Here is a 25,961-nt window from a genome sequence, read left to right as displayed (position 1 = left end):
TTAATCGTACAACACTCATTGTTTAACCCTAATTACTTTTCCGAACATGTAAACCATAATCTCACTTTGGCCACTCTTACCATAAAACCATGGGCACCCGCCCAACCACCACTTATGTCACACTCATTCCCTCACCACCCGACTAAACAACTCTCTCTCACCACACAAATAATTCATGTCTCTACTCACGTCGGTTCACATAGGGTTAAGGTTTTGAGAAATGGTCGCGAGGAAACAAATCATAATCTTGAGGGCTTACAAGTTACAAACAAGCTTTATGATGACTCATTGATCCAATTTGGGAAGTTGTTGGAGACATACAGATTTTGAAGTTGAGGGGGACTAAGATATTCTCGTAATGCAAGCATTACACGATGTTGTATATTAGCAAATGTGTAGGTTGAAATAGGGTATAGAGGAAGCTTGAGGTTTGATCGACTTGGGCTTACCATACCCCAACTACTGCTACGAATCAATGACAATCATACCCTCCCTAAATCGATCCATTACATCTCCGTTGTGTTACATTTTTTGTTGATTTGTCAGAAAAAACTGAAGTTGAAAGCAATGGGAGGAGGAACCAAAGATGAAAATGGTATTTTGGGAAATAAAAGGGGTAACACGTTTAGACAATTTATTAAGTGATTTATGTGGGGAATTTTTGTTTAGTACTCCTATAGTACATACTCTCCCATTTTAAAGCATTGCGCCTGTCTCGCATGGTAATTATTCCTAAATACAAAATTTGTCACATTATGAGTGAAATATACTAAGTCTTTACCATGGAAGATAAAGTGTGCACGACCTCATGAGTCAACCCAAGCGAGGCAAGGTGGTTGATTCAAGCCAATCTGCCCTGCCAAGCCAAGCCAACCTGCCAACCCGTATCAAGGATTGTTTTTAGATTGGTAGGAACATGTTTGAAGTTATATTATGAAGGGAACCATAACTAGCTACTATTTTATCAACAGAAATTTATAGAATGCATTCCTTTTTTCAACCCCTAACATTTAGATTCTCCTAGTTAAAGGAGTGCTCATACCTAATTCATTAGTCCTCGCAATCAAAATAATTAAAATCCTCATCCAATCTAATATGACAACCGTTCGAAGAGAACAATCCCCTGTATCTCAACCTTGCCTGAAGACAGAAAATTTTAGGCCTCAATAGGTGGACCTGGTTATTATTCCTCATCTTGTATCTTCACCATATTACAAAAAGAACTCACAACGGGGACCTGGTTATTATTCCTCATCTTGTTTCTTCTTGCCCGCATCAACTCCATCAATTGGGGGCAATGTCTACATAGGAAAAGAAAAAAATGCGAGTTAACAACACATTATGGCAAAAAGATATAGTCCTCCAGAGTAGGGGTGGCAAAATGGGCTTGACCCGCTGCGCCAGCCCGTTTGGCCCACCTTTTTTGACGGGTTGGGTTGGGATTTTAAACCCAAATGTAAAAGTGGGTCAACCCAACCCAACCCGTATTTTGGCGGGTTAATGACGGGTTGGGTTGGATTAGCCCGCCAATCCATTTTTCACTTTTTTTTTGAATTTTTTTAAAAATTTCTTTCCATTTTTATTCTTTCAGTAGATTATTTTAAGGTGCGCATATAATACGACAAATCTAAATTAAAAAAAAAATTATTTTGAAAACTCGCTTCAATGGATTCATCTATATAAGTTGCTATATAAGTTGCTGCTCTTATTCGTAGGTTATGTTTTGTCTAAAACTTTCATGACTACTCGACATTATATTTTATAATTGTTGATTGACTATTATTGGCTAAAGTAAACTCTTGTTGCTAGTGAGGTTATAGTTTTACAACTTTTAACAACCACACATGATAGATATTTTTTTTGTTATTGCTATTGGTGAGACTTTCTAGTTGAACTCATAACATTTAAAGATAAAGAACAAGTATAATTCTACTTTTTTTCATGTGTCAACATATAAAAAGTGAAAGATTGCTTAAAATTTCTCATTGCATTTCTTTTTTTATTTCACTATATTTTCTAAGTGGGCTAGCCCGCCAACCCGTTTTCCCGTCAAAATATGGGTTGGGTTGAGACTTTGAACCCAAATACCAAAAGTGGGCTAGCCCAACCCAACCCGCATTTCGACGGGTTAGTGGCGGGTTGGGCCCAACCCGGCCCGCCAACCCATATTGCCACCCCTACTCCAGAGTACAACTGAAGCACTTCGGAGAGTAAAATGTATGTGATGGCTAATGATTACACATCCTTCAACTGCTATTCAAGTCTTTGTACTTTTTAAAAATTACAATGAGCTGATTATTCTATCAATGGTTTCGCACTTCACTCTCTCTAATGTAATCAGCAGATAACTAAAATTCATTCTGCAAATAGATGACATTATAAGGAACTTGAAAAAAAATATGAATGTACAGTTACAACTACACTATCTTCATCGCAATGTTTGGTTAAAGTAGTGACTTCAAAGCAGTATCACTTCATTGTAATGTTTGTAATATACTGTCCACTGTCCAGATGAGCAAACGGATGCCTAGTTATAGGAAATCATGCAAGTTGAACTCAAGTTACTTTATAATACTCTCCACAGTCAAGTAAGAGAAGGGCAATTGTTATCTCAAAAAAGTAGTTAGCAATCGTGTCAATTGTGAATTGCATTCTCAACATTGCTCTAAACTTACTTGACAATTTGATTTCCTGAAGATATAATATTTCAAATGGTATAGGTTTCAATCAAGTACATAAACCTCCCTATATGTTATCATGACTATTAAGCATTCAAATTCCAACTTCAACAGCACATACCTTGTGCACATTTAACCCAAAATACTAAATAAAAAAGGTGCCAAAGAGAAAGCGATGAAAGAGTTAGTGAGAAAAGCTTACAAGATTAGGCTTATAAATATTGTGGACAACAGAGGCACCGGCGAGTAGGGAGAAGATAACGACCACACATGAACGAGCCAGCGAAGGGGTCCCAGTTGGTTGCCTTCCACCTCCAAATTTCTTATTCATCCTTACAAAATGCTTCTGAATGTGTGTGTCACCCAAAACGATACAAATTCAAACTTGGGCCAGCTAAGACCTTCAAATAATAAGAGACACAAAATGCACAAATAAGTTTACAACAAATGGCCTTGTACCTCTCAAAATATTCACAGAAAAACATATAGACAGTAATAAATAGCCACAAGATATCCAAACTGATTCTACACAAAACCAAGACAGTAAGCATCAGCAAGAACAAGTGGGCTAGGAATCATCACAAGCATTCTGTGGTTGAGACAATATATCAAACAAGTTGTAAGCATTGTTCATGAACATGGAATAGCTTAAGCTTAGGACTAAAAATCAACTCTAAGACATTGATAATGCACATGAATTTGAGTCTGGGGGGATCTATAATCACTCCAAATAGCTCACAAATAAAACACCAAAGTGGTACCTATCTAGAATCCACCACACACAAGCCATTTTCCGGAACCGAAGACACCCACTAAATAAACCCACTTACTCAAGCTAATGTTATGCCTAGCTCCAGTAGACTCAAAGAACATGTTTCAGGACTTAAACCAAACACTTGGTGTGCATTAGGAACATGCTTAAACAAGTATGAAGGAAACACGATCACTTACCCCAACAATGTCTTGTTGGAGATGAACCACGGGTCTATAGTTCGAAAAGAAGACCGCCAGAATCCGAGTCTCTTCTCAGTTTTTGGCATCCAAACTCCCAAACACCTTATTCTTCTCCCCGCGCTTCCCTTCTGTGTTTTCCTCTCTCTTTCGATTTCACGCTCCGTTCTTGGCTCACCACGTTGGCACCTTCTCCTCTTTAAATTATTATTTTTATTGTTATTTATAATTATTGTGCAAAAGTAGTTTTTTTTTCAATGGTACTTGGATTTACATTGTTGCATTCACATTAGTGAGACTAAAATCTCAAAGAATGATATACAATACAATTAGTAAGTCCCTGATTTACATTAGTAGTTTTTTTTCAATGGTACTTGGATTTACATTGTTCCATTGTTGCTTAACAGCTCTATAGGCCCCTGAAATTGTATCCTGTATGAAAATAAGTCCCTGCATTTTTTTTTCCGATTTCGGGTCCCTATAAATTTTTTTATCAAAATAAGTCCCTGAGCGTGTTTTAAGCTGAGGTGGCCATATTTAATCCTACTCACTTTTTCCACGTCTACATTAATAATTTTTTTAATTAGTTAGTGAAAAATTAAAATTAAAAAACACTAAAATTAATCCCTAATCCTAATTCCCCTTTAACCCTAATCCTAAATCAAAATCAAAACTAAACCTAAGATAGAATAAAGGGGGATTGTGGAAGAAAGGGAAGGAGATCGAGAACCAGAGGTAGAAGGAGATGGAGAATAAAGGGGGATTGCCAGCTGCGGATGATGAATGATGGTGGTGTGAGTAGTAGTAAGGAGGAGGGAGATGTGGAGGTGAGTGAGGGTAACTGTTTCTCATCTTCTTCTTCTGCTTCTTGTTCTGGTTCTGGTTCAATCTCAGTTGCCAAATTAAGAAGAAGAAGAAGAACCAGAAACTTCAACTCAAGGTTCCAGATCCAGTTGATTCTTAGAAAATGCTATTGAAAGACATTGACGTTTTCCTTTTTCTTCAACAAATTGGCAATTTTTAATGCTTACTTTTCCCTTTCTTCTTCTTTTCTTGTCTAAGATAATTCCACGAACAATGAACCAGATCTGAGGGATTCAAGCTTTTTTGTTCCAAATAAAGCATCGATCATGAATAAAAATTGAACCTTTTCCCATTTTGTTCCAATGTTGAATTTGTGAAAAGCGGAAGTAAGAACGAAGATGAAACTGAAGAAGAAGAAGAATAACCAACTAACGGCGGCCGGAGCAGGTGACGGCGGCCGGGGCAGGTGGCGGTGGTGGTGCTATTATACCATGGTGATGATGGAAGGAGAGGGTGATGATGGAAGGAGAAGGAGAAAGATGAAAAAACAATTTAATAAAGGGATATTTTTGTAATTTACATGTATAATGATGACCCTATTTGAGTGGTGTTTTTAGGGTCATTTCTTTGTTTGTTTTGAGTCTTTTTGTTGAGTCTCATGTAGTGTTTCATGCATTCTCATGCATTTTTATCTTTCTTTGTGATTTTACTGTGCTTTGGTAATTTTATAGTTTTAGAAGGACTTTTCTTGCATTTTAAGTGAGTTTAGGACTTGCATGGTTTTCCTATTTTTAATTGAAGGTTCTCTTTGCTAATTAACTCTTGAAGCTTCTAGATATCTCCTTTGCTTTGTGCCTAAGTTACCAGGTCTGAAACTACTGAAGAAAGAAGGTCAAGAGGCTTGGAGAATTGAAGGGAGGCATAAAGAGGAGGAAAGAAGAAGTTCAAGAACCTTTCTAGCATGAAGAGAGCGCTCAGGCGCTCACCACGAGCGCCTGAGCGCCAATTGGATCGTTGTGTAAATGATGCTAGAAAGGAATTGGCGCCTGAGCGCTCCTGTTGAGCGCCTGAGCGCCAATTGCCTTCCAGAGGCGCTTTTCTCACTTGGAATTGGCGCTCAGGCGCTCTGAATTGGCGCCTGAGCGCCTAGACTCGACTTGTTTGCCTATAAATAGGCTTTTTGTCATTTCTTTTGTAACTTTTGTCATTTCTATACATTCCTAAATAAGTTAGAAGTAGGGTTAGGCTCTGGAGCTTGAGGAGAAGCATTCTCCAAGTCCATGTTCCAGGTTTTATCCTTCTTTTCTTGTATGGATTTCATAGCCATGATTGGCTAAATCCCTTTTGCTTTGGGTTCTTTGTAAGACTTATGATGTTTTAATCTTAATTCCTATTTCTATTCATGAATCCTCTGAGTAAACCCTTGAATCCCATATCCATGCTTTATGTTTCAAGTTAGAACATGTGCTAGCTTTATACTTTTCTATAATAGAACAGAAGTTTGTTATAGATTAGGGACTTGTTGTGGGATTACATCTTCTATGCTTGCTACTAGGAATAGAGGAAGGGTTGGGGTTTGTTGGCCTGAATTGCATGCTTAATGCCTTTATCAAATGTTTAGGTTATCAAGGAATTGTGCTTATCTTTTGGCTTGAGAGGATTGTCTATGCGAGGCATCGATAGATGATTGATTAGGCTAGAACATCAAGGAGAGACTCAGAGTTTTGTGGATAGAATAGGTTGATTAGAACTGAATTAGTCAAGCAAGAACCCAAGGCATTCTCACCATTGATTATCACACACTTATCTTTGTTAGCTTTCTAATTAAGTATCACAACAATCAATCAACCTTTAAAACTGAATTTTACTCGCTTTCCTACCATGAACTCGAGGCTTAAACTGAATTGCCACACCAATTCCCTGTGGTTTGATAAATTTAAAACCGGGTGAATTTCGTACACTTGCGGATTGACCAACATATAATAGTAGCTGGACCACCATGATTCTGACGTGGAAAAAGTGAGTAGGATTAAATATAGCCACCTCAGCTTAAAACACGCTCATGGACTTATTTTGATCAAAAAAAAATTTCTAGGGACCCGAAATCGAAAAAAAAATTCAGGGACTTATTTTCGTACGACGGACAATTTCAGGGACCTCCAGAGTATTTAAACCATACAATTAAATAAAACATTAGGCATAAATCACACACACTCATACTAATACAAGTAGTTAATATACTAGCAGCCAACCAAAGCCCTTGAATTTCTAGGACCAAAATTGAATCACCTTGGCTATATGAGCAAAAATCTATAACTCTTTTCAACCAACGACTCCAATTTTAACAACTCGTTCGGGTCTGCCAAAGTTGCGATATGTTTAGCCTTCAATGAATACTACATCAAGACTTTAGCGACATTGAGAAGTGTCGAGCTCGCACTAAGACCATGATATTAGAGCACCTTTAGAACATAGCAACGAACAAAAAATGAAACAAAAGGAAAAATGAGGATGGAGGTGGTAGCAGTCGAGAAGCTTGGGTAGAGACGAAGGCGACGACAGAGGCGCTGCAGCGATATTGCGACGATGATGGCGGACGGTGGTGAAGGAAACCAGTGGTGGTTACAAAAAAGGGGAAACGACTCATTTATTGGATCGCAAATTCACTTAATGTAGAAGAGAACCCACCTTTTATGAGATAAACATCTACCTAAAAAGAGGAGAAACCTTCACGGGAAAGAAACCCCCAAAGGGGAGGGGGTTGACATTCTTTATTTTGCCTTCAAACTCTAACCCTAGGCACTGTGATTCTAAAAGCTATATTTTCATACTTAGAGCATCTCCAATACAAGGTTCTTAGTTCTTATTTTTTAGTTAAGAACTACGAACTGAGTTCTTAACCACTAGAGGGGATGACGTGGAGTTTTTAGTTCTTAAAAATAAGAACTGAGTTCTTATATAAGAAGTTTTACCTTTTGAGTTTTTAGCATAAAAAATTAATTTTTTCTTTCTCATTCATTTAATTTAAGTATTGAATTAGCATTTAAATTAAAATTAAATGGAAATAAAAATATTAATATAATAGCATTGTGGGACCGGATGAATAGTGCTAAGAACTAAGAACTCATTGTTGGAGTAAAATATGCAAAGAGTTGCTTAAGCACATGTGGTAGTACCGGTCCACATAAATAGTGTTAAGAACTAAAAACTAGCATTTGAAATGCTCTTATAAATTTCTCCAAACACTCTTCTGACATATACACTAACGTTGTTTTTTAACCACCACAAACATTTGCAGCGGTAAAAAATTGTGTATTAATGTATGTCAAAAGAGTCTCAGGCAGGTATGCTTAAGTTTTGAAAGTGGGTTGAAAATGTTCGACACATTTCTCAATCCACATTACCCATATAGATAGTAATAAAAAGAATTTAATTGTAATGCATTGTTAGTGTAAACATTTTTTACACAGACATCCAATAATGAGATGTCAAATCAGAAAATAAGCTTTTAATTTAATTAAAATAAAAAGGAACAAAAATGTTTTTGCATACGTGACACTTAATTATTGATTGTCTGTGTAAAACATTTATACCATTCATTAAACTCAATAAAAAAACACAAGCATTATGTAATTAATAATTAGTGGTTTTTTAGTTTCAAAAAATAAATAGTGGTTTTTCTTTTTTTTGTCTCTGTTTTTTGGTGCGGTGGGCAGGCTGTTTTTTGCTTTTGCCAACGCCGAAGCCAAAACACCCTGTGGAAGTGGGTTTCGCCGTTGGTGTTCGTCTGGTCAGAGGAGGTGGAATTCAATCGCAGCCACGATTACGATTACTATGAAATTGGGATAGACAACGTTTTTGTCAATCAATGGGGAATATATTCGTGAAGAAGCCAAAGGTAACTGATGTCGATCGTGCAATTCTCGCTCTCAAGACCCAGAGACGCAAGCTTGCCCAATATCAACAAAAGGTAACTCATTCATTCATTCCCAATTTCATTTGGCCATTGCTTTCCCTTAGATTCCTTTTTCATGGTATAGAATGCTAATTAGTATGATGATGGTGATTATAGTTAGTTAAATTGGACTATGTATTAGAATTGAATCTGTGTAAGTGATTTATGAAAAATGAATTAACAGCAGATTGATGACTTGGGTTATTTATTTCATTTCTTGGGTTTTCTTGTTTTCCAGCTTGATGCTGTTATTGAAGCAGAAAAGCAAGCTGCCCGCGACTTGATTCGCGAAAAGAAGAAGGACAGGGCATTGTTAGCATTGAAGAAGAAGAAAGCACAAGAAGAGTTGTTGAAGCAAGTTGATGCCTGGCTTCTCAATGTTGAACAACAAGTAATTTTTAAAAAATATTGATTTTATTGTTCATTGTGTTTTGCGTCTTTCGGTCGCTTTACAATGTCTTTAGAAGAGATAACTGTGAATAAACATGATTTATTTCTCAAGTTTTTTCTTTGGTTCAGTTGGCAGATATTGAATTGGCAAGCAAGCAGAAGGCTGTGTTTGATAGTTTGAAGGCGGGTAATGATGCAATGAAAGCCATACAAAGTGAGATCAACATTGAGGATGTTCAGAAACTTATGGATGATACTGAAGAAGCTAAAGCTTATCAAGATGTGAGCTTGACTTCACTCTTGTCCTTACTCTTCATGTCTAGATTCATTGGACTAAGCTTGTGCTGTTTTTGAGGGGTTTCAAAATGGGGTTGTACTTGTACTGGTTTGATTGAGCTTTGATGTTTAGCAGCTGCGTTTTCTTTGCCAAAGTCCATCCCCTGCTTTCTTTCTGTTTACATTTCATCCTTTCTGATGGTTGCCATAATTTTGTTGAATTTGCAGGAAATTAGTGCTATACTAGGGGAGAAGCTATCAGCAGAAGACGAGGAGGAGATTTTAGCAGAGTTCGATAACTTGGAAACTCAGGTACATGAATTTTCAATTTTTTGTTCTTTCATATTTACTTCTATTTGACTATAATGTCATCCATTTTAAAACATTCCAATTCAACTGCTGGTTCAAGCATAATAAGTATGGACATATATTATTATGCTTCATTTTAACCATTTCCATTTACTGTACTTCTTTATTGGATTGGAGGGAAGGCATGTTATGATTATATTAGCCTAAGTTTATAGAGTATGTTCATAAGTAGGTAAGATTTACTTTGTGTTAGTGATGAGGAGATGCGTTCTGCATCTAGTTGCATAATGCGACTTTCTGGTAGTTATTCTACCAGCAGAGACATAGAATTCAACTGTGTTAGCAAAGTTTTGAGCAAGTGATTGATGTATAAATTATGAATTCAAATTTCAAAATTTGGAATATTACACAAAGGAAATACAATCATAAATCATGCCATAAAAAATATTCTTGAACAATCAAGGGAACATGAATATGCATTAGATGAACCATGCCCCTGTAAGTTGTTATTTCATGGAAATTAACCGAGTTCATATTATTTCCATCAGCTCACAGTTGAAGATCTTCCTGAAGTTCCTGCCTCAGTTTCTGAAGAAACCGATGAAAAACTGGATCTTCCTGATGTCCCAACTAAGGCACCAGCTACCAGTAGTGCTGAAGTATCTACAAAAAGAAAAGGTATGTCCCTCTCTCCTCTGTCCTACCACCATTCCCCACCCCGTGTGCAGTGGGGCAAAGTAATTATAGAAGAGAATTGGCTAACTGCGAATGTCTGATGGTGTAACAGTTATGGAGGAACCATTGGCAGCTTGAAGAACATTTGTGACAAGTCAACTGCTTTGCAAACCAAGGTGTAGGCGTGTAGCATCTTCCCTTCATGTGTGCATGTACCTTACAAGTTACAAATACCTCTGCAAATATCATGCAGTTACTATTGTTTTTTGTATTTCTGTGTGGCATTTAATTTGTACAGAATACAGATACGTGTATACAATACCTCATGTTTACATGTTTAACATCAATCATGCAGTGAGAAAATCATATATTTTGTTTTGTTTTGTCTTTCCATCCATTGATCACTTTGACATTCTTTTACTTTAGATGGTTCAATGCAAAGCGAATTCATGTACTAAATTATAAAATGGACCTTAGTATCCCGAACAGGTTGTTGATCAAGTTGTGTCTTTCCTGTAACTATGTCAGCCTTGTATTATGCTCGTGGGGGAATAAAGAGCTGACAATTATCAGCCACAAGGAATTTACGGCTTTAGATTGTGGAGTGATTGCACAGTATACTAAACTACCTTGCCGTACATATATAGTAAGACCCGGTTACCAATCAAAAAGTATGAAAATGAGAAATTGGTAGATTTAGAGACATTTTTTCTTCACAAAAAGTAGGATATTCACAATTAATAAAAAATGAAATGGGTAACCAACCAGGCCTAAAATTTCAAAATAAAATAAAATAAAGAAAAGTGAAAAAAATTTAAACAACACTGAGTTAATGATTAAAAACTCTTCTACAATTAATTTTGAAGATAGAATCAATTTTGAGAAGAAAATTGTGCCTTGGTGGACGTGTTGGCCTCCAACGCCTTTCAAACAAGCTATATGTAGCTTCTAGACTTTGGAATTAATTCTGATATAAGTAAAGTCAATATTTGAATATTTCTTTTGACAATTGATTTTAGCTCCAAATTAAGTTTCTAGATGAAGCTAGCAACTTCTGCGATAGATCATAATTAATTGTGAAATTTCACAAAAATTACTTGTGATACATTTTGAATAACCATTTATACAAGAATCACTCCAGGTAAAATAGCTTATTTAAAAGCAAATTTTCACAATAAGGAAATCCTCATCAGGAATTAGAATCTCAACAATCACACGTACTATCCAATATCCTCTATTCATTAATAACATGATAAAATGAAATACAACAACGGGGAGAGAGTAATTCTTCATTTGCTATATAAATACATTTTTATACATTGAGAGCTTCATTGCATCACAAATCTAAATGAGTATCCTCTCCTTGAGAACTAGCACTCAAAATAGATGGGTGAACATTCACTTTGCTAAAATATCTTGACAGTATGAGCCGGGCAATATTCTCAGCTGCTACAGCACTTGTCTCCATAGTGCTAGCTGCATTCTCAAATGCATTCACATAGTACAGATGCCGACCATCTAATATAAATGGTGCAAATTTTTCTGGGGCATGGTAATGAGGGTAGGCACCCCAGTTTATCCGAATTGTCTCAGTCCTCACACTGTCAAGGAAGAAATTAACCAAAAGTTACAAATTGGTCCAAGTTTACCCATCTAAGAGCTAAATGATATCTGAGTCCATATTATTGATATTGCTTTATTAGATTGGGAGTGTGAACAAAGGGCTGGAACAACACCATTTTTTCTATCCGGAAGTGAGCAGGTTTCTAAAATAGCAGTATGATTTAAGGCACGGGGAGAATTAACTGTTGATAGTGTTACCTGAAAATGCTATCCAATAATGTGTCTGCCATTGGTTGACGAGAGAATATTTTATAAGTGGATTCCTTTTCGCTATGCTTCTTGAGAACTGAGATGCTTGAAAATGGAAGTTTAGGGTCCTCTATTGTGCCCACAAGATCTGGAATTTTCGACGCAGCTTTGAAACCAAAATATACCTAGTGCACAACAACAAAGCATCAACATTAGTTGCAGCACCAAACAAAATAAAGAAAGAAGACATGTTAGACTGACAAGGATGGAATCTGTACTACACATAGTGCATAATGTTATGTCAGTAGGCTTATGACTATCAGGTTTCGTAATACTCACAGGGTTTAAAAGGCCCCTGACAAAAGTTGTATAAGTGTGCTGTAATTTTCTCTCAGGAATTGGAATTTGGGGGTCAAAATTAATATTTAACTCATCCAATGGCGTAGCAATCACAGCAACTTCACAGTTGTAACTTTTTCCTGTTGTTGAATTGAGTTCATAATAATCTCCATGGTAAGCAACAGATTTTATTTCTTCATTGAGATGTAATGCAACATCTGATCGATTAATCAACCCAGCAGCCATTTGCCAATTACCACCACTAATGGACCACAGCCCTCCACCTGATCCTGCCAGAGAAACTGCACCAGCTAAACCACTCATGTAGACACTCTGCCCATAATTAATACGTGTGATGACCTGCATGAATAAACAGAACTAAATTCCATGTTCTGATGAGTTACTCCAAATCTAAGATGCAGCTCCTTTCTATAGTTGTGAGATATTTTGTTCTATTGAAACACTATACGTTCACATAAAACCCAGTACTGCTAAATTGGTAATGAGTTGACACAAACATGGTAAGAATCAAAACTCAAAAGCCCTGAAAAACTTGATGGCTTCTAATTTTGGCATATTTAGCTGTGCATTTGCAGCCTCCAAACCATGTTTTCAATCTTCACACTATGGTTTTGTGAATTTCGAAGATGTTTGGAAACATATTTGTCAAATTTTCAAACATGGTTTGGAGGGTTGAAACGTCGACTTATCAAAAACAACTCTAACTAGCTTTTGTGTTTAAGATAATGAAATTCAAACATAAATTACTACACTTCAAATCATGTTTAACCAAATCAATTTTACAAAACTCAAGTCCATTCAAAACACACTCTTGCTAATAAATATTCAAAAGGATAGTGAGAATTCTTACAGTGACAAGTTCATTGATCAACAAGGGAGACAAGCCAGCATCAACCAATTCATCTTCCAAAGTCCTGGTAGTAAGATTATACAAACCAGCCCATTTCAGCATCTCATCCACAGTCTCAAAAACAGGCCTAGAACCAGGTTCCTCATAGTACTTCAAGAACCTACCCACAGTGCTCTAAACACCACAACATCATCAGAAACTCAAACAATGAAACTAACAACTGAAGCGATGAAATAAATTCAAAGGGGAAACAACCTCAACAAAGTTCTGCATCTTCAGAAGCGAAAACCCGTAGCGAAGGAACATGCGCGCGGAATTGAAGAGGGAAACGAGAGTATCAATGAATGGGAGTTTGAGGAGTTCATCGATGAGGGGAAGATCGGAGCTAATCTCAACGGTTTTGAAAACGAACTTGTTGCCATCCCAAATGCCAAGAGAGAGGGAATCAGAGCCAGGCGGCTTGACCTTGAGCTTGAGAAGCTTGGTGTAATCGACGGCGTGGAGGTTCTTGGGGTGGAGAATTGAGGCTCCGGCTTCGAAGGTCTCGCCGGCGATGGTTACGGTGGCTATGCGACCCCCGACGATGGCGTTGCGCTCGAAGACTAGGATTTTGGTGGTGGGAGTGGGTTCTGGTGAGTATTTGCGGAGGAAGTGAGCGACGGAGGAGCCGGCGATGCCGGCGCCGACGATGCAGACGGTGGGTGGTGGAGCATCGGAGTGCGGTTGAGCTTGGGAGAGTGAGAGGAAAGTCAACAAGATAGGGAGTATCATCCTTAGATCAAATCGGATGAATAAAGAAATCTTATAGTAATATTTATGTAGAGAAGTGTACATTTTTCTCATGTAACCAAAAAAAAAATGTAGAGAAGTGAACCTGAACGATACATCATATACTCTTCATTATATAGTTGGAGAACTCAAAACTCTAGTGACAAGTATATCGAACTTAGATGATGTTCTAAGTTGACTATGTTACATGAATGAATGAGAGAGAGAATCAAGGGGAATAATAACTGATTCATTTGACTAGTCTTAAGGATCAAGGGGATGAATATGAATCCATCACGGTAGATAAGGAAAGACATTTTTTAAGAAGTGAGAGAAATATGTTAATTTTTCAAAAAATAAGTTCATCACAATAAGTGTGTTAAAGAGTGTGTTCCTAACATTTTTTATTAAGATCAGACTTGGACTAAATGCTTAATGAGATCAATTATCTACCACTTGTGCTACACCTTGTTGGTAGTTACTATTAAATTTTTTTTGGTAGTAACTATTAAATTATAAAAAATATTCAAGTGGTGTGAATTAAGTGAAGTTTGTGGTGCTTTCATTTGTCCAAGTGTGGAGTGCTAATTAAGGGAAGCATTGAAGACATGTTTTGAGAGTAAATCACTAGTCCTTGTAAGCAAATTAGTCCCTGAAAGAAGAAAATGGTTTTAAAAAGGCTTAAACGTGCAAAGGCCGAACTCGTTCGTCCTTGAGCTCACATATGTTTATGAGACTTTACGGAAATGCTTATGCTGCATGTTAACGTGACAGTTTATCATCCCCATCCAACAATTCACCATTTAATTTGGTCTATATGTACATTTCACTCTCTCCCCCACCCTCTCCCCAACCACCACCATTCTCCTCACCTCCTTCCTTCCCCAACGACATTGCCCACAAGGCCTGTTCTCGCATCCCCAAATCAAATCCATCATTGATGATCCTTACAAGGATGACGCTCTAAGGCATGTCACCAAGGTCATGATGGAAGACACGAGGAGGAGTCGCACAATGTCATGCCTGAGAATGCGAAATTGGGCAAGGTGGCGGACGAGGGTTACTTTAATGGTACCTCTAAGGTGTTTTTGAAGGCTAGCGACTAGGGGTTTAAGAGCTTGAAGAAGGGTTGAGGTGGTGATTGGTGAAAAAGGGGCATGCCTCCCACCCCTCCAAGTGGAAAGCACCATTAAAGTCTCTGACCTCAAGAAGGTGAAGATGCTTCTTCCTAGTTCCTCCTCCCAAGTGTAGACATTGAGAGGATTTTCAATTTGACCTACTGGGTCTGCATCATTTTTCATCCTTTCTCCTCTTTGGTTGAATCGTATAGAGTTTCGGTTCCAATTTCTGAATCAACGTATGTGGCTATCACGATACAAGAAACTTGCACCGTGTCCATAAATTTTCATCTGTTAACTTTGCACTCGAAAGGAATTTATTTGGTGAATTTGCGTTCTGAATTGTATTTTATCTTCATCAACTGATCTGTGAACTTAGCTACTTAAATAATTAAACTATTAACCGGATGAAGTTTTTTATATATCACACCTAGCATTTCCTCAAACATAGACAGAGTGGTCAAATTTTGATTGCATGGTGATGTTACATGTAACCATGAATGTGTTTACATCAAGGAAATATAATCTGTCTGGCACACAAGGGATCATGCCAATTTATATATCAAATGTAAATTTCATTGGGAACCTTAATCTATGCTTTTTCCCACATATACTACAGCAACAAACAGCTTGATATACCTGTAGAAGATAAGATGATAATTCATAACGAAAGTAATTGATCATATATTGGTTGACAGAGACAGAAGGAGGCTGTATTCTGGAACAGCCAGAGGTAATGCAACTCCAGCAACCAGCAACCAGCAACCGCTGCTAGGAAGCTTAAAGCATCTTTGTCAAACCATAGTAATCTTGGGGGCACAAAAACCTTTGAGTCCTAGGCCCACCAGTATACTAGTAATAGTATTATCCTTTCCTGTAAAGAAACATGCAGTCCTGGCTTAGATTTTCTCTATAACAAGAAAGGGGGTGATATCGCAAAGTAAGTACCAATTAAGGTCAGTCTTTGGCAGATTTTGATTGCGTGAATCTCAAAAGGAAAAAAGAAAACAAGGACTACTTCAGGAGTTCAGGCATATAGTCATATGTAATGATTGCTGCAATGCATTCAAATTTGTGGACATCTTTCTCTCCTAGCCAGATAGATCATATTGATAGAGACTCAAGAAATCTGATTCCAATAAACCTTGCAACGCTACATTTCCCATTTCCAGTCATTTTAGTAATTTGTTGATCCCTATTATATTAACTGTAAATTTCTTGGAGTCTGAGGTTATTGAACACAGTTCAATACCAACAAGACAACCAACACATTCTTAAACGTAAAAAATATGTAAAATAATGTGACGTCGACAAACCACGATAGCAAACTTAATAAACTGATAAATGATGACCCATCTGCAACTCTCAACAATACCATACAGTAAAATGACACCAATCTCAGAAGCTGGACATTTCTATATGCCGATGGTAAACTATGACAAGGAGTCTAAGAATGTACATAAGTTGTACGCTAGATCATTTGTTTCTAAAAGCTATGCAGGACAACTTGTGGTGACTGCTGTTTTTACTTGTTCTGTTCTGATACTTTGCCAAAACCATTACAATCTTTTCATTTTATTGCAAGTCTTAAAACCACAAACACATATAATATAACAAAATTGCAGTATGAATTACTTGTGAAGATCATACAAACATTTCAATATAATAATGATAAAAAAGATGGTTAGTATCAGTATTTTTCAAGTTACCTATTTTGAAAATGACACTCGGCAGAGAAAGTACAGTGATTTCCCATTAATCTTCCAAACAAGATTAAAAAATCTCAAATACCAACTAATTGGAGTTACTTGTACATAACCCTACGCCCCATTATATTTATACCTCTAATTTCATGCATAACACTTAGCTCCATGGTGAGATGCATTAATGTTAGGTCAGAGTAGTAAAGAGTGATTGCCAAAAAAATATGATATTTACCTATCTAGTAAGCAATGTAACACAAAAATTAACTTTATATCTACAGCAGTTATAGCAAACCATAATAGCACGAAGATAAGCCAAGATTGAGGGAAAATTTTGAAGGAAAAGAAGGTGACAAATCAGGGTTAAGGCAAACCTTGGTGAATAACAATTGGAAGAGCTAGGGAAGCCAGCAAACACATTTGAGTAGGACTTTGTCAGATATGAAAAATTGGCCACCGGTGGCAGAGAAGGTATCCTTTCACCCTTCTTCAGAAGTTCTTGCAGGTTAAGTCTTTGCAAGGTCAAAACAGCCCTTGACTCCTTCCAAGTGAAGGCAATAACACCATTTTGAAAAACAAAGAGGGAACCAGGCTTTGATCCTGGGTATCTGAACCCATAACCACTTGCAATACCCTCACCCACGAATGAGTGCTCAATATTCACTGGATATGAGTCCGCATCAGTGTCCCAAGGAAAGGGTTCAGATGACGGATCATTGATATTCACTATAAACATTGCTGAACCATTAGGATGCAAGACATAGTGGGTGCCTTCCAATATTTTTGTTCCAATGAGAAGCTGTTGTCCTTGGAACTCCTCATAGGAGAGCAGAAGAAAGAATAAAGCCTTTCCAGGCTTGTCTTCAGAAGGCTTTCCTGGAGGCCAACCAAAAGTCCCTCCCCATAAACCTGCAAATTCTTGGTCAGCTCTGGCAACTCGTAAAGGCAACTTGTAAAGTGCAAATCGACTGTCATGCATATTCGGCCATGCTCGATAAGAAGATAGCTTCACAGTTGAGGCATTTAATGACAGTCTTATTATGTTACTCGGTCTAAGAAACTCTTGAAGCCGTGCATGCCTAATCTCACTGCTTGAAGTAAGCTTCTTGGAAACTTGATGACTGCCCTTACTTGAATTTGATCTTCCAAGTATCTGCTTAAAGCTATTCCAGACGTATCCGCGAAGACTTTTTTTCTTGATGCATTGTGTGAGACCATCCTCCTCAGGCAGCGAATTAGGCACAGCACTAGAACCGTCAAGACTCGGCCTGATATCATCCATCTCTGGTTTTTTTGGACCAGCTGCTTCTTGAGAACTAGCCTTATAATCAATCTGACCATTACCAAGCTTGTACATTTGACAAAGGGAAGATCTTCTTTCCCACAAGAGCACCAAATCTTTCTGAAAGTTTTCTTCATCATCCCTTAACCTAGGAAACAAGGGCCCAGTCACCTTATCAGGAACCGTCTTTCTAACATTGCTAGTAGTAACCTCAAGCAACCTTCTTCTATCAAAAAAAGCTAGCTTGCTGAAGGTAACTGTTGCCTCACTATTTCCACCCACCCTTTTTGACCCAGAAATATCACTGCTAGACCTGCAAACCTTCGCCGATACCTCCACGCCCGATTGGTGTGCGAAGCTTTTACTTTGCAACAAAGAACTAACTTTTTTATGTCCACTAGGTTCAACCTCAAGCAATAGCACATTGCAAGATCTGTCAATAGACTCAACCGAACCAGGATACACATAATCAACCCCCTTCTCCCTTCCATGGAGGAAAAACATAGTCGAACCATCGAAATCACAAATAACTTCAAACACAGATGCCCACAGGATTGGACCATCTTCAACCCCCAATGGACCAAGCTCCTGAGGAATAATCCTACAACCAACAACAGAAACAAAACCAGGCATAACATACACCACGTTCCCCAGCTCAGGATTCTGATGAACCCATATTCCAATCAAAGGCTGAACACTCAACAAAAATCGACAAAGTGCCTTGTAAGACAACACACCCTTTCTCCACTCAACAAGATCCTTATGGGGCACTATGCCCAGAACTTCACATTGAGTTAACCAGATTTTCTCAGAGGCTACAAGAGTGTTCAAACTCTTGCAGCATAGAGCTAAATTACACACATCCCTCGGTGATAGGAACTGAGAAACTATGGCAAATACATCATCAGGAAGAAACAGAAGCGTGCTTGAATCACATGGTTCAGGTAACATACTGATCCAATACAAAACAAGCAAAAAACGAGCTTTCGAATTTTATCTATAAATTTGCAGAATTCACTGCATACCCACGATTCCAAATTGATCGGAGGAACTAAAAAAGAAAGATTTAGTTGAACAAACAACAAACCCGGAAAATTGTTGTCTACCCAGAAAGTGGAAAACCCTGCACTTAACTAGCTTCAATTATTGGGTCTACCGAGAACAGTTTCCAGAAATGAAATGGGTTTGTGTTGTTGTGTGCTGATCCTGATCCGTTTGAATTGTTGTGAAATCTTGTTGCATTCTCCGATGAGCACAGTGAAGGGCGTGAAGAGCGAGTGGTTGTCTTTGTCTTGAGCTCTCTCTCTCTCTCTCTCTCTCTCTCTCTCTTTCTCCGTGCCACTCTGAAAGCAGTGTTGAAATCAGCTTCTTGTAGATGCCGAAACCCATAAAAGTCCAAGCACAGTTTTTACAGAAATGTTTAGTGTACCTACCACATTTTGACACTTCACGTTCTGGCGGCTTCTAACCGCAACAAGGTAAAAATTAAGCTGCTTTTCACATTTTGGTAGTTACGAACCGCTACATAGTACGGTAGTCACCACGAAAAAGGATTTTACTGAAAGGACTATGCAGTATGCACGTATATTTAAAAAAAGCATCGTATTGTAGCCATGAAGTAATCATATTTAACACAAAAATATAAATACAGATCATCTATAACTCTGTTTGGATATATGGAAAATGAGGGGAAGGAGATGAGTGGAGGGGAAAGAGTAAAGAGGCTGGAAAAGAGAATCTTTATGTTGATAGAAAAGTATGATGGGTTCCCGTCACTTTATTTTCCTCACATGTGAGCGGGGAAAACTGAAAAAAAAAATGAATAATGCGAGGAAAAAAAATTAATTACGAAAAAGGGGTGAAAAAAATGGTATTTACAGGAATGGTGTGTTTTTGGCCGGCTAGGAGCTTGTGTGGCAAGGGGGTGGGATTCACTACACGGTACGCGTATCCCAAGCACAGAATTCGCCTAACCTCAACCGTATCCCATGCAGCATCAGTCAGTCAGAGATTCCCTTCATTCCCAAGGAGAGAATCAAAATCTCTGAATCATGACATGCGCGTTATCCTAGGCATTTGACTCGATGCGTTTGGAAACACGCGAATTCAAGGCACATCTATCACGACTGCCAGGCGACAGGGAGACAGGCATGCGCTTGGACCCAGACGTATGAATGATACGCGTTGACTGGGGCGCATGCTTCATAACATTTCTGGCGGTTTAAACCCCTATAAAAGGACCGCCAGAAGTAAATTCGCCCCAACACCTTCATTTCACTCTCCTTCTCCAAACCTACCTAATTTCACTTCAATTCTTCTCCAAACCTTCATAAATTCACTTCACTTATTCTCCATTCCCATTCCTTCTTAGTTTCTTCCATAGTTGCAAAGTTGTTAATCCCATTACAAGCTTCTGTAAAATTTCAATGGCAGAGGAATTGGCGATCAATCCTGGGCCAACAAATACTAGTTTGTTGTATCTTACTGAGAAAGGAGCACACATTCCAGATAAATTATGGAATGGACAAACAAATAAAATTCTCAAAGTTCGACGATCACGTGATTCACGAGTTGTGCATGAGAGACTCATACGTAGCGTTCCCAATGCAATCAGAGGTCACCTTGAAGCTGCGAGTTTTTACCATTGTACGCTAGTCTCAGATGTTTATCCGGACCCTCCCTTGATTTCAGCGTTCATTGAAAGGTGGCGTCCCGAGACGCACACTTTCCACCTCCCGTTCGGAGAATGCACCATAACTCTTCAAGATATTGCAGTTCAGGTGGGCTTGAAGATTGATGGTGACGTTGTCACAGGTCCCACCTCTTGTAATTGGCATGTCATCGTTGAAGAATGTTTAGGAAAGAGACCCCCAGCAGAAGCTATTAGAGGAGGTGCGTTGAAAATGAAGTGGATAAATGAGAATTTTAACAATGTGCTAGACTTCATTGACAATCCTCTGGATTTGGCATGTTTTGCACGGGCATACATCATGCGCATGCTTGGAGGTTTTCTCTTACCTGACCATAGCGGTTCGCATGTTCCTCTGAGATATCTTCCTCTTTTGAGGAATTTTCAGGAAGCTGGAAAATATAGTTGGGGTTCTGCGGTACTTGCCCATCTATATAAGGAAATGTGTAATGCAAGCAAAATCTCACGTGTGGAGATCGGTGATTGTGTACAACTCATCCAGTTCTGGGTCTGGACGAGATTTCCTGATGTTGGCCCCCTCAAAGAACTCAACGTTATCAAAGAAGGTTGCCCTCTTGGAGCCAGGTATGCAACCAATTGTTACTTCAAATTTGAATAGTTGATCATCCTAACTTATACCAACCGAACTTATTTTTTATTATATAGGTGGAAAGAAGATGCTGACTGGATAAAGTATCAGTTGCGGTACTGGAGGCATTACCTTGACACACTTAAAACTGAACAAGTGAGTACCTGTCATTAAAGATATATGACTGCGATATTATATTTGTCCAAGTCTAAATTGTTCCTTCTTGTGGATGTAGTTTGTGTGGATGTCTTATCCACATAGTCTTTTGCAGCAACTATCTCCAATATGTCGGGACAATATGCATTTGTGGAGATGTATAGCATCCATGATATCATTTTTTATTGTTGAATGACATCAGCCTGATCGGGTGATGCAACAATTTGGATTTCAGCAACATGTTCCTAACAAACCTCTCCAAGACAATAAGGTGCATGACATGTCACTGTCGGGAAAACATGATTGGGATTGAGTTGATAAGTTGACACCTTTTATTGTAGCTTGGGAAAACAAACAACACCAATTGGCTGAAGGCCCTAGATTAATAAGGCTTGCAGAAGGCAGTGATCAATACATTAAGTGGTATTCACAACACTCTCGTCGCTGGCTAACACGTAAAGGAGCAGCATTGGGTCAATTGGTAATGTTATGCTTACCTATTGAATTTATGTTAATCTATACATTTTTTAATATAATTTATGCTTAATGCTTACCCTACATTTTATTTCGTTCTAATTGTAGGCTGCGAATATCCATCACATCTGGTATGGGCTGCCGCTGATCGGACAAGGGAGGTACACAATTGATAACCTTCAGAAGCGGGCCATGCATTGCCTTGCGTTATGCGAGGAGATGGGGCGGATCACTATTCCCCCGCTAGAAGCGCCGCCAATGGAGCCTGTTCAGATCCCTGAGGTAGCACAAAATTTTCACCCAAAGCTCGGAAGGAAAGAAGTACAGGATTTCTCCCGGCGGGAAAACATAAAGAAAAAGCTAAACCAGTTGTAATTGATGTACCCCAACAGCTGCCTTCCGGGAAATTTTGGTTGGCTCCCACCCATACTGGTGATTCCTACACATCGTACCACTATAGTGGTGATGGGTCTTCGTATCAGGGACATGGTAATGCTTCAGGATTTCAGCAACAGGAGGCATCATTCGCATTTCAGCAACCTTACCAACATGAGCAACATTACAGTGGTAGTGGGTCCCGTGAGTTTGAACAGTATTACCAACCTGCGCCAGTTCCAGAGTCACAACCTTACCACGGTTCAGCGCCGCAGGTGCAACAAGATGGATCCCAGCTTGACACGTGGTTCACCCCAGATGGCCAGTCGATACCCTCATCATGGGGAACCCCACCTAGCCCCCAACGTGGATGAAGGGCCTTACATAATTTGCTAGGTGCTTCACCGGAGATGCAGCATGCCCATCCACCAGATTCTGAGATTTGTGCTACACAGGCAGCCTTTGACTTCGATTTGAACCAGACATCCCTCACAGGCTACCATATGTCGGGTTATGATCCTTCCATGAACTCAGACCAAAGTTGATGTGTCTTTTATTTTTATTTCCAATTAAGCTTTCTGTTATTTTTTTGTTTGTTAAATGTTTGTTGTTTGAAGGTTGTATGACATCATCGTTTAGTTATGTGGTTTGCAATTAAAAAAATGTGTTCCCCCTTTAAATCAAGAATTCATAATGATGTTTCATTCTTAGACAACTTTATTATACATCATGGGTTGTACAGTCAAAGATAAGACATCAACTACAACAGGGTAAAAGAGTTCATCTCTGGAGTGAATTATTTCGCCGGCTCGGTTGAGGCTCTGTCAGGTCCATCTCATTTCTGATGCGAGTTGACCTTAGATGACCTCTAACACGCACCATGGTGGGGCCTGGAACAAGTCGAGGGCCATCACATGCTGGAGGAATGTTCAAGTCATTTCCAAGGGCCCACCACTGAGCTTTATACGCACCCCTTACAGTCTCCAACTTATACACAGGGTCAACAAAATCATAATAGTTAATGGACTGTCGAGTGCATGTCGCGATCACGTGATCACATGGATACCTGAAGGCTTGGAAACGTCCACACTCGCATGTTCGCTCGTCTAGCTGAACACTCCACCTATAACCATTACGATGCGTACGTTGGTTGAATCCTTCCTCGACCTCAAACCTTGTTCGCTCCACGTTATACGTGCGCACCATATGAGCACTTGCCTTTTCATGATTTTTGGCTAATGCGACCATGACCTTGTGGCAGTATACCTGGCGGGCCTGCAGTTGATCTCTTGCAGCAATGCCTCTTTGAACAAAGTAATCTACAAGACGGACATATGTGCATTTGACAAGTGCAGTGATCGGCATGTTCCTAGCGCCCTTGAACACTTTATTAACAGACTCTGCAAGGTTGGTTGTCATGTGGCTGAATCTACCACCATCGATGTCACAGGCGAGGCTCCATTTCTCCCTACTTATTCCATCAATCCATGCCTGGATAGCAGGGCTAGTCTGTCGAAACTTGGCCAACCTCCGTTCAAAAAGGTACAAACATGGCTCGTAACTTGCACAAGTGACAAATGTCAGTCTTTCTGTTTATAAAAAAAAAAAACTCCTATAATTGAGTTCAAACAAATACCCATCATAACCAGCTCTTGTTTAAGCTTTGCATTCTTAAACCTATGGTTGAAGTTGCTAGCAATGTGGCGGATGCAATACACATGATGCGCATTTGGAGGCTGCCACCCATTTCTCGCATCCCTTACCGCGGCCTTGATGCCTGCATGTCTGTCTGATATCAAACATATACCTTGTTTCTGAGTAACATGTTGCCTTATCAGACGCAAAAACCAACCCCATGAACTCGTACTTTCACTCTCCACTATTGCAAAAGCTATCGGTAAAATGTTAGAGTTTCCGTCCTGAGTGGTGGCAATCAACAATGTTCCTTTATACTTTCCATACATAAAAGTGTCATCTATATGGATCATCGGCTTACAATAGTTGAAAGCTTCGCAACACTGTTTGAAAGTCCAGAACACTCGACGGAATTTGCGAACACTACCATCAACAAGACCATCCGCACCGATATAAGCATCTGTGTAAATGTAGTAGTATGATCCTGGGGAAAATGAACTCATATAACCAAGCCATCTTGGGAGTCCTGCGTAAGATTCTACCCAATTGCCAAACACCTTCGCAAGTGCCCTTTGCTTCGCTAACCATGCTTTCATGTATGACACTTGGTAGTTAAGTTCCCCGCTGATTCTCTCCTGTATGGCTGCAATGGGGACAGATGGCCGACCACCTACCATGCCTGTAACATATTAACGATATTATAAGTTAATATTCCTTTTAAGAGCAAGGAAATTATATAGATGACAACAATCATACCCAGTATGTAAAAGTGTAACACATGTATTCGATTAATTAATAATCGGGTAAATTATTAATTTTAGTCGGGAGAAATTAATATTAGAATAGTATTAATTTTAGTAGTATGTAATTAATTAAGAGGGTTTAGTTTTGTGATGGTAATAGTAATAATGGAATTATAATATACTAAAAATAGAAATAGGGTTAAGGTGGAAAAATGGTAGACATGAGTTTTAAAAAAAAAGAAAAAAAAAGAAGGGTTTAAAAAGAAAAAGAGAGAACCGTGTGTGAAGTAGCAGGAGGAGAAGGAGAGAAAGAGTAGTGCGTGCACTCAGAGCTGCGTTTCAGAGATTTTGATCAGGGAACTCAGAGCTGCACTCAATCCAAAGGTAAGGGTGGGGTTTTGAGTTTCTAATGGGATTATGGTGAAAGATATGTGGAATTTGGGGATGTATAATTGTTGTTGTTAATGATGTTCTGGAAATCTGAAATTGAATCCAATGATTTTGGGGATTCTGGGTGATTGAATGGGGGAGAAAAAAATCTGGAATTGGGGAAAAACCAGCGGCTGGAATCTGAAACCCTGGACTGAATTTCTGGTTTTAATTTCTGGTTTGCCATGATTTTCTGTTCTGAATTTACAATTACTGTACCTGTGTCCTGATTGATGGAATTTCTGGTTTTAAATTCTGGTTTGCCATGAATTTATAATTGATGATGTTGTGCTGCTGTCCAAAAATTTCCTGGGCTGGACAGTACACTTCGAGACCTGTTTTCGCCCAGTTAGAGTGCTCAAATGAAGATGTGATCAACTAAGAAATTGTAGGATTTTAAGTTAGCTTTCTAGGCATATAAAATACATGATTTTTGGTTCAGTAACGAATTCAGGAGACCGCTTTTAGTGGCTGGTGTTCCTGTTGTTTTTCCAGATTACGGAAATTCTAATTGTTTTGAAAATATAATTAGATTTAGCTTACATGTTGTATGAAAGTTAATGTCTTTATGTGCCATGTATTAGCTATGAGGATGATGCATGTGGCTGAACACCTTTAGCATGAAATCCATGATTTATTTTCCATATGTGATAGCTTCTTCCATGATTGCATGCTTAAGTGAGTTGTTTCATTGATTTGGTGCCAAAATTGCCTAAGGTGTCAGGGTAACTGTATAGTTGATAAAAATTGCATGTGTGCTGAATTGTGTTGTTTTAAGCGATGTTAGTGATGTAGTGATATAGGCGCAATGCCTCATGTTGAAGTGATGATTATGAGATGTATACGTCCTTTTGAGTCGCATAGCATCTACATACTCTGTGATGGCCTGTATTGGCGATTTGTGATGAAGGCTTATGCCTTGTGCCTCTAATAATTGGCA

General features: G+C 38.7%; 4 protein-coding genes and 1 long non-coding RNA gene across 5 annotated transcripts; 1 reads left to right on the top strand and 4 right to left on the bottom strand.

The window, feature by feature from the left end:
* Positions 1-905: 905 nt before the first annotated feature.
* LOC130713727 (uncharacterized) lies at positions 906-3,822 on the bottom strand. Its single transcript, XR_009011004.1, has 3 exons — positions 3,630-3,822; positions 2,881-3,079; positions 906-1,301 (listed from the first exon to the last, which is right to left on the bottom strand). It is a non-coding gene; the product is annotated as an uncharacterized LOC130713727 (long non-coding RNA).
* A 4,298-nt stretch (positions 3,823-8,120) lies between these two features.
* LOC130713709 (vacuolar protein sorting-associated protein 20 homolog 2-like) lies at positions 8,121-10,416 on the top strand. The gene is made up of 6 exons (XM_057563509.1): positions 8,121-8,403; positions 8,627-8,779; positions 8,908-9,060; positions 9,283-9,366; positions 9,912-10,041; positions 10,151-10,416. The coding sequence occupies exons 1-6, from the start codon at positions 8,302-8,304 to the stop codon at positions 10,174-10,176; spliced, it is 648 nt and encodes a 215-aa protein (XP_057419492.1). The 5' UTR covers positions 8,121-8,301; the 3' UTR covers positions 10,177-10,416.
* Positions 10,417-11,178: 762 nt separating this feature from the next.
* Positions 11,179-13,909, bottom strand: LOC130713704 (farnesylcysteine lyase). Its single transcript, XM_057563505.1, has 5 exons — positions 13,316-13,909; positions 13,061-13,234; positions 12,190-12,549; positions 11,860-12,035; positions 11,179-11,639 (listed from the first exon to the last, which is right to left on the bottom strand). The coding sequence occupies exons 1-5, from the start codon at positions 13,901-13,903 to the stop codon at positions 11,375-11,377; spliced, it is 1,563 nt and encodes a 520-aa protein (XP_057419488.1). The 5' UTR covers positions 13,904-13,909; the 3' UTR covers positions 11,179-11,374.
* Positions 13,910-15,382: 1,473 nt separating this feature from the next.
* On the bottom strand, positions 15,383-19,295 carry LOC130713686 (F-box protein At5g39450). Its single transcript, XM_057563483.1, has 2 exons — positions 17,024-19,295; positions 15,383-15,820 (listed from the first exon to the last, which is right to left on the bottom strand). Exons 1-2 carry the CDS (start codon positions 18,880-18,882, stop codon positions 15,811-15,813), a joined length of 1,869 nt encoding a protein of 622 aa, XP_057419466.1. The 5' UTR covers positions 18,883-19,295; the 3' UTR covers positions 15,383-15,810.
* Positions 19,296-22,994: 3,699 nt separating this feature from the next.
* On the bottom strand, positions 22,995-24,526 carry LOC130747050 (uncharacterized). Its single transcript, XM_057599869.1, has 2 exons — positions 23,851-24,526; positions 22,995-23,803 (listed from the first exon to the last, which is right to left on the bottom strand). Exons 1-2 carry the CDS (start codon positions 24,524-24,526, stop codon positions 22,995-22,997), a joined length of 1,485 nt encoding a protein of 494 aa, XP_057455852.1.
* Between the last annotated feature and the right edge of the window lie 1,435 nt (positions 24,527-25,961).

The sequence above is a fragment of the Lotus japonicus genome, chromosome 1, assembly GCF_012489685.1.
Source record: "Lotus japonicus ecotype B-129 chromosome 1, LjGifu_v1.2".
Taxonomy (NCBI): domain Eukaryota; kingdom Viridiplantae; phylum Streptophyta; class Magnoliopsida; order Fabales; family Fabaceae; genus Lotus; species Lotus japonicus.
This window is presented reverse-complemented; position numbering and strand designations above follow the sequence as displayed.